The sequence below is a fragment of the Cricetulus griseus genome, chromosome 4 (genome assembly GCF_003668045.3).
Source record: "Cricetulus griseus strain 17A/GY chromosome 4, alternate assembly CriGri-PICRH-1.0, whole genome shotgun sequence".
In the NCBI taxonomy this organism is placed as follows: domain Eukaryota; kingdom Metazoa; phylum Chordata; class Mammalia; order Rodentia; family Cricetidae; genus Cricetulus; species Cricetulus griseus.
In genome coordinates this window covers 226,270,219-226,288,397 of record NC_048597.1, presented here as the reverse complement: position 1 = coordinate 226,288,397, position 18,179 = coordinate 226,270,219, and the positions used below count along the sequence as shown (strand labels likewise).

At 49.6% G+C, this 18,179-nt stretch overlaps 1 protein-coding gene across 1 annotated transcript; it reads left to right on the top strand.

The window, feature by feature from the left end:
• On the top strand, positions 1-13,179 carry LOC100774484 (solute carrier family 22 member 13). Its single transcript, XM_027415365.2, has 10 exons — positions 1-378; positions 10,217-10,320; positions 10,551-10,705; positions 10,911-11,079; positions 11,253-11,373; positions 11,458-11,552; positions 11,742-11,956; positions 12,122-12,230; positions 12,633-12,848; positions 13,086-13,179. The coding sequence occupies exons 1-10, from the start codon at positions 1-3 to the stop codon at positions 13,177-13,179; spliced, it is 1,656 nt and encodes a 551-aa protein (XP_027271166.1).
• The last annotated feature ends 5,000 nt before the right edge of the window (positions 13,180-18,179 follow it).

The window sequence follows — 18,179 nt, the reverse complement described above, 5'->3', positions numbered from 1 at the left end:
ATGGCTCACTTTGCACAGGTCTTGGCTGCAGTGGGCGACTTTGGTCGCTTCCAGGCCCGGGTAACCATCCTGATGGGCATCCTCAATTTGCTGTCTGCATTCTTCGTGTTTAGTCAGGTCTTCATGGTCCTTGACGAGGCCCACCACTGCTCAGTGTCCTGGGTCAAGAACCACTCTCTGAACCTAAGTGCTGCTGAACAGCTGGCCTTGAGCATACCCAATGACACAGCAGGCAGACCTGAGTCCTGCCTCATGTACCGGCCACCCCCTGTCAATGCCAGCCTGGAAGAGATCCTCAGCCACCGCTTCAATGAGACACAGGCCTGCGACTCAGGCTGGGACTATCCTGAGAACAGGCCTCCGTCCCTAAAGAACGAGGTGGGATTGCATGTTGTCTGTGTGCCCACTTGTGTGGGGTCTCCTGCTACTCTGTGGCTTCGCTTGCCCTCTGTGGCCTGTTCCTGTCTATAGGCTTGTATGTAGCCATCTGTTGCCTGTTCCCCCTTTTCTGGTCATCTGTGTTTCTCTTTGTCCTCTGTCTGTTGGCCCATCTCTCTGATTTTCTGTCTGTTTTGCTTGTCTTCCATCGGTGTTTCATTTATTGACTGTCCTTTTGTGAACCTGTTGGCACCAAGGTTCCCATAAACTCTTGACAGAGAAGTATTTTACAGAGAAGGAAAACAGAAGGATGCCTGGTCTTGGGCAATAGATGGTGTCTGGGAAATGAATTCATCACTGGTGCATTAAAGAAGGGGTCTGGGCCACAGGGACCAGATGGTTCATAACTCTTTCAGACTGTGTTGTTTATTTGTTTAATGCCCTTAAAAATATCACACGCATAAAAATTGGCAAGAGATCGGGTGATGGCCCAGTGGGGAAAGTGCTTGCAAAGTCTGGATCCACAGCGCCCATGTGAGAGGTTTACACCACACGCCCAGCCACTTTGCCTTTGTTTCTGCCCCCACTTATCTGTATCCACCGGTCACTTAGTCTTTCAGAGCACCTCTGCAAGTCTGCCCAGCTTTGAGTTAACTTATTCCAGAGACTTCTAACCCTACATGTCTAATGTCGTCTTCCTGTCTAACGTCACCCTCCCCTCTGCCTTCCTGTTTCCCCAGCATGGGTTCCTTCTTCTCAGCTGTCCCAGAGTCCCAGGGCCCCTCGGAAAGCAGTCTGTGTCAGAGTGGAAGGAGGAGATGACTTAGCCCAGCCATGATAGGAAGCTGGTTGCAGAGCCAGGCTGCTGTTCTGGGTTCCCACTGTCCAGCTCTGCCTCTCTTCTCAGCATGAGAGCTACATGGAGAGTCCAGAAACCCAGCCCAGTGGGCTCGCACACGTGGAGAGTCCAGAACCCAGGCATGTTGGCTCACACATATGGAGAGTCCAGAAACCTGGGGATGTGGACTCTTGAGGGGGTCTCTGCTTTCTCATCATGTTTATGGCTGTAGGTCTCAGTCACACAGATTAAACATTCATACTCCCTACACACACATGCTTGGAAAAAACATTCATTTTTAGAAGCCTCTGGAGACAATGTTTTAACCAAAGTGAAACATTCACTTTCTGGATGGACTGTAATCCTTCCGTGTCTGGGGGTATGTCCTTGCTGTAATTCTCCTCACTCTGTCACCCTGTCCCCTCACCCAGGGGAGCTAGGTGACTTGAGGACACTTCTAATTACTGGATCTAGCTCAGCCTAGCATGGAAGACTCTAGGCCTCTCCATGACTCCTTGGCATCACCATGTAGTACTTTCTGAACTTGACAAATCCCTCAAAATTTGGTGTTTACTTACAATTGCACTGAATTGCTCTGCCCAGCTGGCCAAACAGCAGCATCTTCAAGGCCCAGAGAATCTTCCAGTTTGCTCTGAGTCTTCTCTAGTTCTTGTCTTCTGTATGTGCTGAACAACTATGTAATTTCACCCAGCCAAAGCCTGGCAGAAGGCCTGACTCCTCATGGCCTGAAAGAACACAAGAGTCTCCTACTGACCCTTCATCTAGCACTGTCCCTCAGTTTCCTCTGTCCCCAACCTTCAGCTGGGCTCCTCACTGTCAGGTTCTAAGTCTACACTGAACACATTCGACAAACAACTGAAGGGAGCAACCATTAAAATCATGGGCTCAATCTGTTTGGTGTATCTTTGTTTTTAAGTTGTTTTAGTATTTTACATGTATGGGCATTTGCCTACTTGTGTGTGTACCAAATGCATGTGTGGTACCTGTAGAGGCCAGAAGACAGCGTCAGAGTCTGAAGCTGGAGTTATAGGTGGTTTTGTGCTTCCATGTGGGTGTTGGGAGTCAAGAATAGCCAGTGCTCTTCACTGCTGAGCCGTATCTCCAGCCCCTGATGCATTTATTTTTTAAATTACATTTATTTACTGTGTGTGTGTGTGTGTGTGTGTGTGTAGTGGTCACAGCTCGTGTTTGGTCAGATAAACATCTTGAAGAAGCCAGATCTATCCTCCTCCTATGTGAGTTTTGGGGAACGAACTCAGGTCTTCAAGTTGGTAGCAAGTGTCTACCCCATGAGCCATCGTGACAGCCTACATTTGTTGTTTGAAAAAGTTTAATCCTTTTCTTCATTTATCAGTGAAAGAAGTTAAAAGATAACTTCTCTCTCTCAACAGCAAGTAGCCACAGATTCCATTGAAAGGTAGCCATTCAGAACCTCTTGGGAAAAGGGAGGGGCAGGAGGACCGGAGCCATCTGCTTTAATGAGTCCATCAAACCCTGGGTGTGCTCACAGGTGACAGTCAAATGGAATCATTGTCAAATGACAGTGTCCACCAGAAGCCTGTCTTTGACCCTGCAGGCTCCCAGGCATTGCTGCTTGCTTACCACAGATGCACAGGCTGGATCTTTCCATGGGCCTCAGAATAGTCTCCGTGTGCTCAACACTGTTCGGGAAGGGCCAGCTTCTGAGAAATCTCTGTTGTGATGGCCTTCTATGCCTTCTTGACAAGCTTCTCAATCTGAGGGGTCATCCCTAAGATCAGTCTGGATCCTCAAAATCAAGAAAACAACTGGACAGTGACAGACGCCTTTTCTTTCACAGTTTTAAATGAGCACAAAGAGGTCATTGAAATACTCCTGTCTTCGGGTACTCAGCCACCACTGTCCCTCATAGCCCTCTTGTCCTAGATCACCAAACGTGGCAGGATTCTGTGACTCTCCACCAGTCCTCAACTGCACAGATACCAAAAATGGCCAGCACAGAGTCAGCAAGATGGCTCAGCAGGTCTCCAAGCCTGGTGACTCAACCCACAGGACAGACAGAGAGACCCAACTCCTGTAACTTGTCCTGTGATCTCCACATACATGCTATGGCATGCACATGTGCACACACACACAGGCACGCTCACACAGCCAATGAGAAGGAGAAAACAGCATGTCCTCACAATGGAGACTGAGGTTTCATATTGGATGTTGGGAGACAATGATACAGTTGCTTAAAACAACTTGCTTGATGGTCTGTGGCCCCTTTATTGATCCATTGTCTAGGTCAGATCAGCCTTTGGGCATATCTCTGGGGCATTTTCTTGATGACTTATTATGTGAGAGGACCCAGCCTACGGTGGGAAGAACCCTTTCCTAGGCTGGTTGGCCTCAGCCGTATAAGGAGGAGGCGGCCTGCAAGCCAATTAGCATCACTTCTCCATGGTCTCTGCTTCAGGTCTTACCTTTAGATTCCTGCCTTGACTTCTCTTGGTTACCAACTGTAACCTATGACCAAGGAAGCTATTTTCTCCACAAGTCGTTTCTGGTCACAGAAAAGCAAAATTGTTACCAGGATAGGATTGTTGCTGGCCTGGACCTATCTATGTTGTTTTGGGGATTGCGGAAGATTTTGATACTTTAAGTGGAAAAACCACCAAGTGCTCAGAGCTTAGTGGGTTTTTCTGTGGAATCTTAGAAGATAATGCTGAGAGAAATACAGGTGGTGGTACATGGCTTGTGAGGTCTCAGGGAAGCAAAACGATTGTGTTTTCGTCATGTTAGATTAAGAATGTGTGGAAACGAAACCTTTGCTTTACTGGGGCAATGGAGGCTGGTCAGCTGGGACTGAAAAATCAACTATGAGTAACAGAGACCATCATCACTGAGGTGAATTCTTTTGGAAAGTAATTCCTCAGAGTCAGCACACAGAAGCTATCTATGGTCTGGGGTGGGGCATGGCTGCATCTCAAGCTGGTAGATGATCTTAGCAATATGTAAGAATCTCCCGTGTGGTTCTGGTTTTGAAGGCATGAGAGATGCAAGACTGAGGGGGTCAGGATGAGCAGCTCAAGCCTGGAACCATGTGGCAGTATTGGAGTCTCTAAAGAGAATCCTGGAGAAGTCGGCAGTGTAGGTTAGCCTCAGCTACAGTGGAGACCCCAGGACTGAAGGGGTCATGGAAAGAAGTTGACGAGTGGCACACTGAGGTACAGTTAGAATCCTAGAAGAAAGGCCAAGGGAAGCCATCGGCAAAGGAACAGCCTCAGTTTCAGAGGAGACCTCAGAATATTGACAATGCCAGGAGCATGGGGGTGACCACCAAGGACAGCAGTATGTATGGAGTGGAGCCAGCCTGAGCCTACAAGACTAGTCTAGCAGTGTATGTTTTGGATGGCAGAGCCAGGGGGAGTGGGCCTTCCCAAGCCACTTGGAGCCCAGAAATTCACAAGTGAGTTCCAGATGTTTAATATCCAGTTCCTTACACTGCTGGGTTTAGGCTTCGATTTGTAGGATTATTCCTATGTCCTGGTTCCTCTCTTTGGGAAGTAAGGAAAGATATAACTTTTTTTTAAAATTTTACCTAAGCCCACAGTTGAGAGAATTTAAATTTTCAAAGAAACATTGAACTTTTAAAACCCTGGAATTAGCTGGGCATTGGTGGTGCACGCCTTTAATCCCAGCACTCGGGAGGTAGAAGCAGGCAGATCTCTGTGAGTTTGAAGACAGCCTGGTCTCCAGAGCGAGTGCCAGGACAGGATCCAAAGGAATACAGAATAACCCTGCCTGGAAAAACCAAAATAATAAATAAATAAATCCCTGGAATAATAAATAAATAAATAAATAAATAAATAAATAAAGCAAGCCCTGGAATTCTTTTAAAGACTGAGGGAGTTTTAAGGTTGTCCTGTGTTTTATATTATGATGTTGTCGTAAGATCTTGGGGAAAAACCAGAAAGGAAGGTCATAGCTTAATGATAGGTGTGTCCTGTCTGGTTTTATTGTCACCTTGACACAAATGAAATTCTCCTGGAAATAGGAATCCTCAGTGGAGAAATTGCCCAGGTCAAATTGGCCTGTGGACATGTCTGTGGGGCATATTTTATTGCCAGTTTATGTAGGAGGACCCAGCCCCCTGTAGGCAGTACTACCTCTAGGAGGCAGTCCTGGGCTGTGTAAGAAAGGTAGCAGAGTGCCTGGGAGCAGCTAGCATGCAACCTTGTTCCCTTTCTGGTTCATGGTGCTGCCCTGAGTTCCGGACTCGGCTTTCCTCAATGAGGGGCAGTAACCTGTAAGCTGAAATAAACCCTGTGCTCCCCTAAGTTTTTGGTCATGGTGTTTATCACAGCACCAGAAAGCAAACTAGAGCTGTCTGCTTCCCTGAACTTGTTTGTATTCACTTTACATTTGACATTTGCCTGAGTTTCTTCACCAAGGTATTGACCACTCAGAGCCCCCCATCTCTCTCTCTCCTTTCTCTCTCTCTCTCTCTCTCTCTCTCTCTCTCTCTCTCTCTCTCTCTGTCTGTCTCTGTCTCTCTCTGTCTATCTCTGTTTTTGTTTGTTTGATTTGTTTTGTTTTTGAAACAAGGTTTCTGTGTGTAGCCCTGGCTGCCCTGGAACACTCTCTATAGTCCAGGCTGACCTTGAACTCACAGAGATCCACCTGCCTCTGCCTCCCGAGTGCTGGGATTAAAGGTGTGTGCTCCAACACCTGGTTTCAGAGGCCTCTCTCTATCCTTAGACATTAACTTAGCATGTGCTGGGTAGGCTAGCCCTTGGGTAGCCTGTCCACCTCACAGGCTACCTCCTACCTCAGACTCTCCAGGGAATGTACACCTTTGCCACCTTTGGAAATGTGTGTGCTGTTCCACGTGGTAATCCCAAGCTCTGTTCCAGAGCCGCACTCCACAAGGAAGGGCTCTGCAGACCAAGACAAGGCAATTTCCTATAGCCAGTGGCTTCCTTTTCAAATGGAAACATAAACCACACTGATTTGAAGAGAGCATGTTTTCTGATAGATTGTATGCCCTTGAAGGTATTTCCCCTTCTCAATGTACCTTTGCAACATTACCTGGAAACCTAGCCTCAGTAAAATGCAAACATGCCTGGCTGCCCTGTCCACATGAGCTGATGAATACAAGTGTGCCCACTGTCAGTGAGCCACAGCAGTATGATTTGTCCAAGGACCAGAGGCATCTGGATGGGAGGGAAGGAAAAGCAGGAAGAGCAGCCTTTTTTTAAAGGTCTGGAGGCATGAAATGCCTAGCACAGTTGAGGGATGCTGGCGTAAAAGTATCAGGTAAATAGCTAAGAGCTGGCTCTTGAAAGGTCTTAGGGGCAGTGCTAAGGAGTTGGAGCTTTCTCCTAGAAACCCACGAGAGCCACTGAAGGTTAGGGAATGGAGAGGGACATGGTGGGATGCGCTTTAAGACATCCGAGTGGAATTCTGTAGGCTGCCACAGGGCTTTGAGCAGAACCACTGCGCCGTATGTGTTAAAACACAAAGAGGGTGATGACCCGTGTGCCAAGTTGGATCCCTTCATTCCTTGCTGTCTGACAGCTCTGCTTGAGACTGAGCACATGGGGACAGGGCCTGCCAGTCTCAGGTGTTGCTCCTGAATTTGCAGTGATAAGCTTTCCCAAGGACTTAGGCTACAACGGATATAAACTAAGGGGAGGAGGTAAATGGTGCAGACTTGGAAGTATCTGTGGCTCAGTACCCCCAATAGCTTTGTGGCCACAGGCACATCTCACAGTCATCCTAGCCAACCCGGACTGGGAGCTTCCTGCATTATAGCCACTGGTCTAGAGGTTTTATAGATGTCCTGATCGTATTGGGAAACACCACAGAGTCTATTTTATCCCCATTTTTGCACAAATGGAGAACAAGAAACAAGCAAATTGGCTAACAGGCTGAAGGTCACACAAAGCCATTTAGCTGTGACGGTGGAGTCTGGTGGCCGCAGGACCCCATCTATTGCATTCCTTTTAAGTGGTGTCTTGATTGATGTAATCTCTAGCCTCTAGACAAAAACCCAAGCTGTGTAGAACTGGGGAGAACAGTTGAGCTTCCTGTCTTGCCTTGCTTCATCCACCCGAAGTTAGGACACCATGCCACATGTCCCGCAAGTCCTTCAGAAGGAATGCTGCCCTTGAGAAGTGTGAGTGCAGCAACTCCGGGATTGTTAATTTCTTGCTAAGTCATTTAATTGATGATCAGCCAGCTAGGTGTAAGCTTTAGTTCCCTTATTCATTAACCCATTTCCTGCAAACATTCTCTTCACCTTCGAGTGGTTTCATTCTGTGCATACAGCAATAGACACATGCCACCTCTGCATGCTGTCGCATGCCACCTCTGCATGCTGACGCATGCCACCTCTGCATGCTGTCGCATGCCACCTCTGCATGCTGACGCATGCCACCTCTGCATGCTGTCGCATGTCACCTCTGCATGCTGTCGCATGTCACCTCTGCATGCTGTCGCATGCCACCTCTGCATGCTGACGCATGTCACCTCTGCATGCTGTCGCATGTCACCTCTGCATGCTGTCGCATGCCACCTCTGCATGCTGACTCATGCCACCCCTACATGCTGTCACATGTCACCTCTGCATGCTGTCACATGCCACCTCTGCATGCTGACTCATACCACCTCTACATGCTGTCACATGTCACCTCTACATGCTGCCATCTGACTTTGGACCAAGCATTTCTAACCATCCCAGGCAGCTTTAAATGAGTCCACCAGACCCAATATAAATGATAGACAGGTATTTAGTAGGGAGCACTCACACAGATAACAGTAAACAACCACCGAGTCTTCCTGCTCCCGAAGATGCAGCCTCTGCCCTTCCAATGCTCTGATCACCACCCAAGAGAGCCAGCTGGCCCCTCCTCTTCCGTATAAGGGGTCGCTTATATACATCTGAAGCCACGCCCCTAGGATGTAGCCACTGCAAGGTCACTGGCAAGGCAAGATGCCACCACAGGGTCCTTTTGTTCAATTTGGGATAGCAATTATGAAAAGGTGAAAGACAGCTCTTTTCAGTCTTAGGGATGGTTAGTTTTGATTGTCAACTTGGTTGCCTGAAGAAACACCTTTTGACATTGTGATGCAACATCATTGCCTACCGAGTTCACACTTGTGCCATCTAATTACAGGGAGAAAGGCAGCCAGGCATGAGTGGTGTGTACCTTTATCCCCATATCCCCATTCTTTCCATGAATATTTCGCTAGGAACCCTCTCTTTGCTGGCACACAGTGAGTGAATGGTTGTGATGCTGGAAGAGCCCTCACAGGGTGGGTTCCCACCTAAGCATTCATGCAAAGGGCTGACCCATACAAGGGCACAGAACCCGCACTCAGGGCCACAGCCTGGAAGGGTGGGGCCAGCATGTGTGTAGTAGACCTGTATGCAGGGATCCGTGGATGCACAGACTTTCTCTGCTTGGCATTCCTGGTGTGGTTGGCCTATCTCTAGATGGCTTGACATTTTCTCCAGGGGATCTGTATTCCTCTTCTGACTCCTTGTGTGCATATGTACCTGTCTGTACCATCAAATTGTGGGCATTTGAAAGTAACTGGACAGCCACATGTGAAACTTGGGAGGGCCCGAGTAGCTTACACAGGAGACGGGTTGTTTGCCAGGAAGCAGCTATTAGAGGTCTGTTAGAAGCTTCCAAATTTTACATTCTTATTGTTTCAGGGATTCTACATGTATTCTCTATGCCAGAAGAAATATTCACCAGTTCTATGTATTAAGGATTAAGTCCAAATAGTTGAATAGTATTTTTTCCCTAATGAGTAGTTGTTTTAAAAGTTAATACACAGAACTGGCATTGTGACACAGACCTATAATCCCACCCTTGGGAGGTAGAAGATGAGGAGTTCAAGGCTATCCTGCCTACAAAGTGAGTTTGAGTACAGCCAGGGCTACATGACACCCTGCCTCAAAATAAACAAATGAAAAATTGAATACACACTGTGCTGGTTAATTTATTGTCAACTTCACAACCTCGAGTCACTGGGGAAGAGGGAACTTCCTTGGTTGAGGAATTTCCTAGGTCAGACCAACCTGGGGCCATGTCTGTAAGTCTGTGTTGGTTGATTGATGTGGGGAACCCAATACATATTGGGTGGTTCTATTCCTGAGCAGGTGGTCTGTAGTGCCATCTCGCCTTGCCAGTGAACTTGTGGTGTTGGCCACACCATTTGGGCATGGCTTCAGGTGCAAACCTGACTCATTGTAAGGTAGAGGAGGGCTCTGCTCCTGCTCTCTTGGGTCACTTCAAGCATTGGAATGGCAGAGACTGCATCTTCTCGAGCCGGAAGCCCTCGGTGGTTATTTACTCTTATCTGTATAAGTACTTCCCTAGTAAACACCTATTCATCATTTATCTTGGGTCTGGTGGACTCATTTAAACTCTGCCTTCAGGGGTCTTGGGCTGAGCATGAGCCAGTGAGTGAGCCAGTCATCAGCCTTCCACTGTGATTCCTGCCTCTGCTCCTGCTCTGACTTCCCTCAGCAAGGGATTATGACCTGGGAGTATTAACCAAATAAAACCATCTTGCTTTTAGTCATTTTTTTTTAATCATAGCAACAGAAAGAAAAATACTATATTTAGTTCTTTGGAAGAATGAGACATGAAAAGGACGTCTGTTAGGAAGCAGGGGCACAGCTTCCTGGTCCTCCAACACTGCCACCACCACTTTTGGATTCACGCAGAACTGCGTTATTTACCTTTTAGAAAAGCAATTGTCAAACTGTCAAAAAAGTGTACCCAATGTTGAACTGTGAATTTGTGGACAAGTGGTGATTGATATTGGACAGAATTCAAAGACTGCTATGATATTTCAATTTAGATTTTTAACTATCCCATGTCCACTGTGCTGACTGTGAGGTCCCTTGGCTCACACTGTGGGAAAGGTGGGGCCCTAGATGGTGAAATTGGAACTGGATGCTGCATTTGGTTTTACATGAGTATTTTTCTGCCTCAGTTTGACCTGGTGTGTGATCGGGAGAACCTGAAGAGGACCTCACAGTCTGTGTTCATGGCTGGACTCCTCATCGGGGCCCTCGTCTTTGGGCCCGTCTGTGACTGGTAGGTGCTGCTGAGCCGAATCCTTTACACCCCTGGTTCTGACTCAGTTATCTCCCTGGAGCCTTGTCAGTCACGAAGATGACTGCCTCAGGCTGCCTTCTAATGGGGCTCCGTGGAAGACCCTATCTCCTCCCTCTGACAGAGAGCCGAGGACAGGCCTGCCTGGATCTCCCTTGAGTCAGTTCTGGGAAGGCCTCCTCACTTCACAATGTGTCCCTCTATTAACTCAGGATTGGCCGAAGACCCTCCCTCCTGGTGCAGCTGCTTCTCTCTGCCACCACAGGTGTGGCCACCGCCTTTGTGCGCAGCTTTGAGCTGTATATGGCCCTGTACTTTGTCTTGGCCACTGCTATCGCTGGATTTTTACTAACTACCAATGTCCTCCGTGAGTATCTGCGTCCCAGCGCCTTCTTCCGTAGAGTTAGAGCCCCGTAATCTGTGGGGATGGTGTCAGTCAAGGGCACCTAAAAAGGTCACAGCAAAGTTCTCAGTACTGGCACTGAGTCACATCTCTGACAGGCTGGCATTTGGGAATCGCCGGGGGTAGGAGAGTGGGCATTCACTGGCTCATTCAAATCCATTGTTCTCAGTTTCAGAATGGGTGGGGCCGTCCTGGAGAACTCGAGCCATGGTCCTGGCCCAGAGCAATATTGGCTTTGGACTAATGGTGTTAGCTGGCTTGGCCTATGGTGTCCGCAACTGGAGACTATTTCAGATAATAGGCACTGCACCAGTCTTCCTGCTCTTCTTCTACTTCTGGTAGGGAGCCCCTTGCCAGTGGTAGGCCACCCTGTGTTGGAAATGCTGTGGCAGAGTGTGGGACACAGAGGGGGAGCCTGTGGAGTTTCAGTGGGAGGCTCAGTGTGCACTGGAATCCTGGGTGGCTACATGGGGCTCAAGACCCCGGTCTCAGGGCCAGATGTGGTTGACAGGGTTTTGCCGGAATCTCCACGGTGGCTCCTCTCCCAAGGAAGGATAGAGGAGGCCAAACAACTGGTCCAGAAGGCAGCCTCAGTGAACAGGCGGCCCCTGTCTCCAGAGCTCCTGAGCCAGGTACCTGAAAGCAGGCACAGCCTCCCCCCTGCCTCAAGCCAACCTCTGCCTGTGAACCGGCCACTCACTCTGCCCTTCTTCTAGCTGGTCCCTGAGGAGACAGGGCCCTCAGGGAACACCCTAGATCTTTTCAGACATCCTCAACTCAGGAAGGTGACTCTGATTCTCATTGCTGTCTGGTAAGTGCCCAGGTCCTTGTCCCTCAGTGAGGAGAGAGCCTGGGGATGGCTTGTGTCCTAGGAGGGTGGACAGAGGCTCTGTGAATATGGTGGTCTCTTCCCCTGGTGTGAGCTCATTAAGCCAGGCTGTCCCTGTGGTGTGACTTGATGTACACCCAGCAGTGACAAGGACACTTGGGTACCTTGTAGGTTTGTGGACAGTCTGGTGTACTATGGCCTCGGCCTCCAAGTGGGGGACTTTGGCCTGGACATCTACCTGACACAGGTGATATTCGGAGCAGTGGAGGTGCCCGCCCGCTTTTCCAGCATCTTCCTGATGGAGAAGCTGGGTCGCAAGTGGAGCCAGTTAGGTTCTCTGACTCTGGCTGGTGTCATGTGTGTCGTTATCATCTTCATCCCAGCAGGTACCAGGCTGTTTTCCTCCCTGCCAGGACTAGTGCCATTGCCCCCTTCCTCTTCAGGCTCAGGGTTCTCCAGGGTTTGGGTGAGGTCTGTGAGTAGACAGGGAGGTATGTGGGCTTGCTGACAGTGTCCTTCCCTCTGTGTGGCTGACCTGAGTTCTGCTCCAGGTCTTCCCACAGTGGTCACTGTGCTGGCTGTGATGGGGAAGTTTGCCTCGTCTTCTGCCTTCACCATATCCTACGTGTACACGGCTGAGCTCTTCCCCACTGTCGTCAGGTAAGAACCCCTGGGTGACATTAGTCCTCTGCCCTGGGCACCCTACCCATCCCTGTGGCCCTCTGCCACCTGGGACAGGCAGCCGGCGAGGTGCCGATGGGCCTTGGCCACTGAAAGTCCAGTGCCACTCACCACGTTGCACAGGACACTGGAGGGTAATGGACATGGTCATGCCGTGGCCTCCTCAGGACCAGAAGTAAGAGTGAAGGCATGGTGCAGGAGAGGAGTGCTCAGAAGTGGAGAAGGCGTTTGGGTCTCTAGGAGAGTGACAGAGAGGGCTTGCAGGTACAGGAAGCAGGCACACTAGGCAGGCAAAGGTGGCTGAGACCTGGGTCCTTGCATCTCTGCAGTGAGTGCAGCCTGATTGGTGCCCAGAGCCTCAGCTTGCTCTGCTTCCCCCAGGCAAACAGGCATGGGGTTCGTGAGCATCTTCTCCAGGATTGGCGGCATCGTCACACCGCTGGTGATGCTGCTGGAGCAGTACCACAAGGCGATCCCCATGATCCTCTTTGGCAGCCTCCCCATCGGGGCAGGCCTGCTGTGTGCTCTGCTGCCTGAGACACGGGGCCAGACCCTGAAGGACACCATCCAGGACTTGGAGCAGGGGTGTCCCCCACGGTGAGCATTGACTTGCTGGACTTCACATCAGGGGACTCTCTCTAGGGCCAGGCCTCCCCATCTCCATTACCCATTATTGCTTTCTCTTTGCTTACTGGCCAGCCAGGTGACCCTTTTGCACCACTGATACCTGGCTGGCTTTAGAGAACATTCCCCTACTTTGAGAAGGGGAATGGTAAGTGAGCTGCTGTGGGGCCATGTGTTAGGCACCCACCGACTGTGTTCTGTTCCTTGTAGGTCCTATCTCACAGCAACCCAGAGAAAAGAAATGGAAGCCACAGGAAGGGCTTCCAATATGAGGATGCCTGTCATGAACAGTTCATACTTCTGACTGTGAGAGCCAGCTGGTCAGAAACAGAGGACTGCCCACATCATCTTCTGGATCTTGTCAGGACCCATAGGGGCACAGGGACCAGACAGCCTAGTTCATGTAGGCAGCACACGGTGATCCATTCACGGCCCCAGCTTGGCAGCATATGGTGATCTGTTCACGGCTCCGGTTCCATGATGCAGAACCCAATGGAAGCTCCAGGACCATCCCCCTCCCCTTCCCATCTCTCATTCACAAACCATACCCCAGTACCACAACTGAGTTGGGGCTTGGGTCTCTCTTGGTCTTCCCTGACAGTCTCTGGAGTTATGGCCTCACTGTCCCTTCAGTCTGGAAACAAAACAGAAGCAAACATCTCCCTCCTAAATAAAAGTAGCTCAAATCCAGAACAGGACACCGGGTAGGGCCAACTGTGGGAGCAGGCTAACAAGGAAAAATGTTATGCTATATTTCCCCTAAGATAGTTCCCTTTTTCCTGACTAGTGGCCAGCTTGTGCCTCCCATGTGTGAGGCTGGCAAGGAGAGGAGACTGGCTGGCCCTTCCCCCACCCACTGTGCCCTGGTGCCCAGCTTGTGAAGAAGAGAGCATGGCTCCTTCTGCTTAGCTGTTGTTGGTAGTTATTTCCCCGCATGCCCTGGCTCATCAGCAGTCTGCATCTGATGGTTGCTAAGAGCTGGCTCTGCTACCACGGCACATTCGTGGCTCACTTAGATGTTCTCTGTGTTGTTTGCTCATAGGAACACCATTCTCCCAACCTTGTTCGGAGATGTGAGCAGTTGGGGACAAACTGTTGTGTGTTTGTTTAAATAACCTATGGTTTATCCTGCTAGTCAGGTTATCTTTAGTGGTTGCTCATGAGCAGTTCAAGCAGTTCAGAAGCTAAGATGTATGGGAGCCCAGAAGTGATTCTTCTACCCAGGCCAGACCTTGTCTCAATAGAAGGGAATCCCAAGGGGAGCATGGTGGCTAGCATATGCCAATCCACTTATGTCCTCTAGAGGGTGCTGTTGAGCAGAGACTAGCCGGTACACAGGGACCTGTTACTCAGTGCTGTGTTTGTCTTTGTTGAGGCTGGTGCGGCATTCAGATCTCAAGCATTGAGGGGCAAGGGTCCTCCAGATCTGGACCCCAGCCTTCCCATTTTACAGTGAGTAATTTTGTTCGGAATGTGGGAAGCACTGGGTTCAACTCTTAACACTCACCAGTCCACACACTGGCACAAAACAGTTGATTCCATAGGGTACTTTCTTCTGAGATTAAGACCACTATACTTGACATCTTGAATTCTTGGCTTCTCTGTGTCCAGATGCTAAGATGTTTCAGTACTTCTCTGGTTAACTGTATCTCTACTTTGACACAGTCCAGAGGGGCCTGGCCCTTATGTCATCCAGTTCCTTTCACAGGTGCAAACCTTGTCCTTGGAACTGTGGACCAATGTCAGTAGACAACCCATGTCCTCAGCCTTTCTTGGAAAGGCTCTGTCCCCTCTGCCTCTGCACACAGTCATGAAAGCTCTCACAGCGAGAGAGCTGGGTGAAGGGCCCTTTTCCTCAGTGGTGCTTCTTGGACATCATATCCCTTTACTTACCAAACTCAGTCTGTGGAAAGTGCAAGGGTTCAGGCATTATGCTGGCCTGCCCCTGTTACCTGGCAGAATGCACTCAGGTGACCCTGGTCAGCCCAGGGTTCCATGAGTACAGTTGGCACACAGGTACAAAGGACTCCTTTAAAAGACAGACCCCTCCCCTGCCCACTTAAGCTCTCTTATTGTTCTTTCTGCTCTTGCCTCTCTCTTTTCTTGCTCTTCTCTCTTGCCCTCTCTCTCTGCTCTTGCTCTCTCCCTTCACCCCTCCTCTCTCCCTTTGTCTCTCTATGCCCCCCTCTTGCTTTTCTCCCCACCCCCTATAATAAACTCCATGGTTAACAAATCTCTTGGTTTGTGTTCCATGGAGTGCCGGAAACTTAAGCAAAAGAGCTTTCCATCCAGTGCCGGAAATTTAAGCAAAAGAGCAACAGAAAACCCCCTCCCAAGTCTGGTCCCACTTTTGCACCTCCAGATCACGTGGCCCATTCTTTGGTAACTTTTCTACCTGGCTCATGGCTACCCTGTCTATCACAGTTACTGTTGTCCTTTGGAGAAAACCCTTTCCTTCCAAAATCTTATATCAATGAGTAGATGAGAGAGTGTCACTCAGACACTTCATTTTCTTACTGCAGCCTCTGTTCTGGTTGCCTCTGTGTAATTGTGACCAACACGAGAGAACAAGTTCAAGATTTCTTTTTTTTATTGGGGTGTGGTTATCTGTCTGCCAGGCGGAGGCTGCACCTGCATAGACCAAAAGAAGGCAGCAGTTGGTGGAGCTAGAGTGACAGACACGTGTGAGCTTCCCAAAGCAGGTACCAGAATAGAATGGATCTCGGGTGCTCTGGAAGAGCAGCAGGATCATGTAGCTAGCTGCTCACCCATCTCTTCCGCCCTGAAAACACAGCTTTCCAGGAGGAAGGGCTTCTGCTGAGGGCTTCAGACGGTTCCATCCCTGCTGCTCATCCCCATGTGTCTTAGCAGAGCACCATGGGGATGTGTGGTGGGGGGGTGCTCCACCTCTCAATGGTTAGGGAAGAAGGTAAGGAATGGACTGGAGGCCATGCACAACTTCCAAAGGTGTGCCTCCAGCAACTTGCTTTCTCTAACTAGGCCCCACCTCCTAAAGTCTCTAGGACCTTGCAAAATAAGGCCACCAGGTCAGTATCAAATATTCAACCTGTGAAACTCTTGGGGGTCACTTTATGTTCCAGCTCTAATGGCCTTTCTAACACTTGGGTTGGTTTGCTCCATTATTCCCACCTGGCTTGGTCTGCTTGGGGTACCACAACAGCAGACAGGTAGTCTGAGGTTAGGGTGCCAGCGTGGCCAGGTTCTGGTGATGAGCCTTTCTGTATACATGGAGGCATCCATCCCTGTTTGTCCTCCTCTGGACAAACAGGTAGGGAAGACCTGCCACCTCTCTTGATCCTCATGTGGCTTCCTTGGTGTGTGGGCAGGGAGAGAATTTTCTCCTTCCCTCCTCCTATAAGGTCACTAGTGCCATCTGGAGGGTCCCACCCAAATTAGATTTGATCTAATTATGGTCAGGACCTCACCTCCACGTGCCGTGACCCTGGGGGTAAAGGGTATAATATACAAGCTGGATGGAAGGCAAACATCCTACGGCACGGTTCTTAGTTCCACTGGGACCTTGTGGTCTGTCGACCCTTCTCCCAGTCTCTTCTCAATCACAGGGTAAAGCTGTCCTTCCCACAGCTGCTGACACAGACTGGTCCCACCCTTGTTACCAGCACCTCACACTTTAATTCTCCCACTCTTTGGCTGTGTCCAACTAGAAAAGCCGCAGCAGTGAGTGAACCCGGTCCTTGTGCTGTCTCTGTACCCCAGGTTGCAAGAGCCGTGCACTGCACAATTCTGCTTTCCTGTGACTTCAGTGACTAGCTGGACACACAGCATCCCAGCTTCTAATGGGTTTCTTCCCTGTCTCCACTGATGGCCATTTATCTTCTCCACCCTGCATGTCTCCCACCCTGCATTTCCCAACCAGGAACTCCCCCGCTTGCTTCAGAAACAGCGTCAGCTCTCTAGGCTGCCTACCAGCAAACCAATTGACCTAGAGGTGACTCCACGACCTTTGCCCCACACCTGGTTGCTGTTGAAGGCTAAGCCTCTTTCCTTTTTCTATTCTCCATTTCCTTGGATCAAGGATCCTGGCATCAGGTAGGTCTGTGAAGGCTCTACATTTCATTTGCCTCCATGTTTCCACGACAGCAAGAGACTTCAGTAGGCAGGGTTTTCCCAACCTGGCAGCCACTTCCAAATAGCCACTCTGAGGCTTATATTAATTGTAAATGCTTGGCCAATAGCCCAGGCTTATTACTAACTAGCTCTTACATTTAAACTAGCCCATGTGCCGGTACCTTTATTGACACGACACGTTTGCCTCTTGCTCACTCTGTGTCTGTCAGTGGCTCCTCTGATTCCCCTCCTCTTTCCATCACTCTCGGTTTGCCTTTCCCAGCTAACTGCATCCTGCTCAGCTATTGGCAGCAGCTAGTTTATTAAACCAATCACAGTGACATCTATTCATACAGTGTAAAGGAGTGTTCTGCCGCAGACCAGTTCCTTCTGAAGTGTCTGCTGCTCTCAGAGCGCTAAAGCAAGCCAATGACTGTCCACTGTGCCAGGTGGTCAGCCCAGGCCACTCGGCTCCAGAAGAGTCTTGGACAGGACTTGACCGCCATCATGTTGGGAGCACCAAGGTCTCAGGGTCTCCCTGTGGGGCTGGCCCTTGCTTTACTTCTCCCTGCTTGCCATCTCCTGGCTTTTGCTCCTCAGAAACCAGGGCCAAAGTGACCGCCAGTTCTGTATTCAGCTCACATGAGTAGAAAGACCCTAAAGTTTACTGGTGTCTTCATACAGCAAGGGAGACAGAAATGGGGTTCTAGGGTTTTCTGTGTGCATGATAAAATTGTATGTATGGTGGTTTGTATGTGTGTGGCATGTGGAGTCAGAGAGTGTCTTAGGGTTTCTATTGCTGTGAAGAGACACATTTGAGGTAACATGGCAAACCTTACTCACTAAACCACCTCCCAGACCCCATCGCGCGCGTGTGTGTGTGTGTGTGTGTGTGTGTGTGTGTGTGTGTGTGTGTGTGTGTGTGTGAGTGTGTGTGTGTGTGTGTGTGTGTGTGTGTGTGTGTAATTAAAAACAAAGCTAATTAACATGTAGAGCTGGCATGAACATTAGCTCTTCAAGCACATGTATAAAGAAGTTAAGCGTCTCTCTGTCATGTGTTCACTGGAACTTCAATCTCAGATGACATTAGTGATCTCTGGTGCCTAAAGATGAAGCTTGAGGCAGGGTTCACAGGACCAAGGAAGTAGAGACTTGGGGCTTACAGGACCAGGTGGTTCCGTGCCCTGATTATTGTCCTTACCAAAGCTGGCTGCT

Excerpts from the sequence above, each read along its gene's own strand:
- LOC100774484 (XM_027415365.2), top strand. The coding sequence starts at position 1 with ATGGCTCACTTTGCACAGGTCTTGGCTGCAGTGGGCGACTTTGGTCGC. Across the intron at positions 10,321-10,550 it reads TTTGGGCCCGTCTGTGACTG|GATTGGCCGAAGACCCTCCC; the intron begins GTAGGTGCTGCT and ends CTATTAACTCAG. Across the intron at positions 10,706-10,910 it reads ACTAACTACCAATGTCCTCC|TTTCAGAATGGGTGGGGCCG; the intron begins GTGAGTATCTGC and ends CATTGTTCTCAG.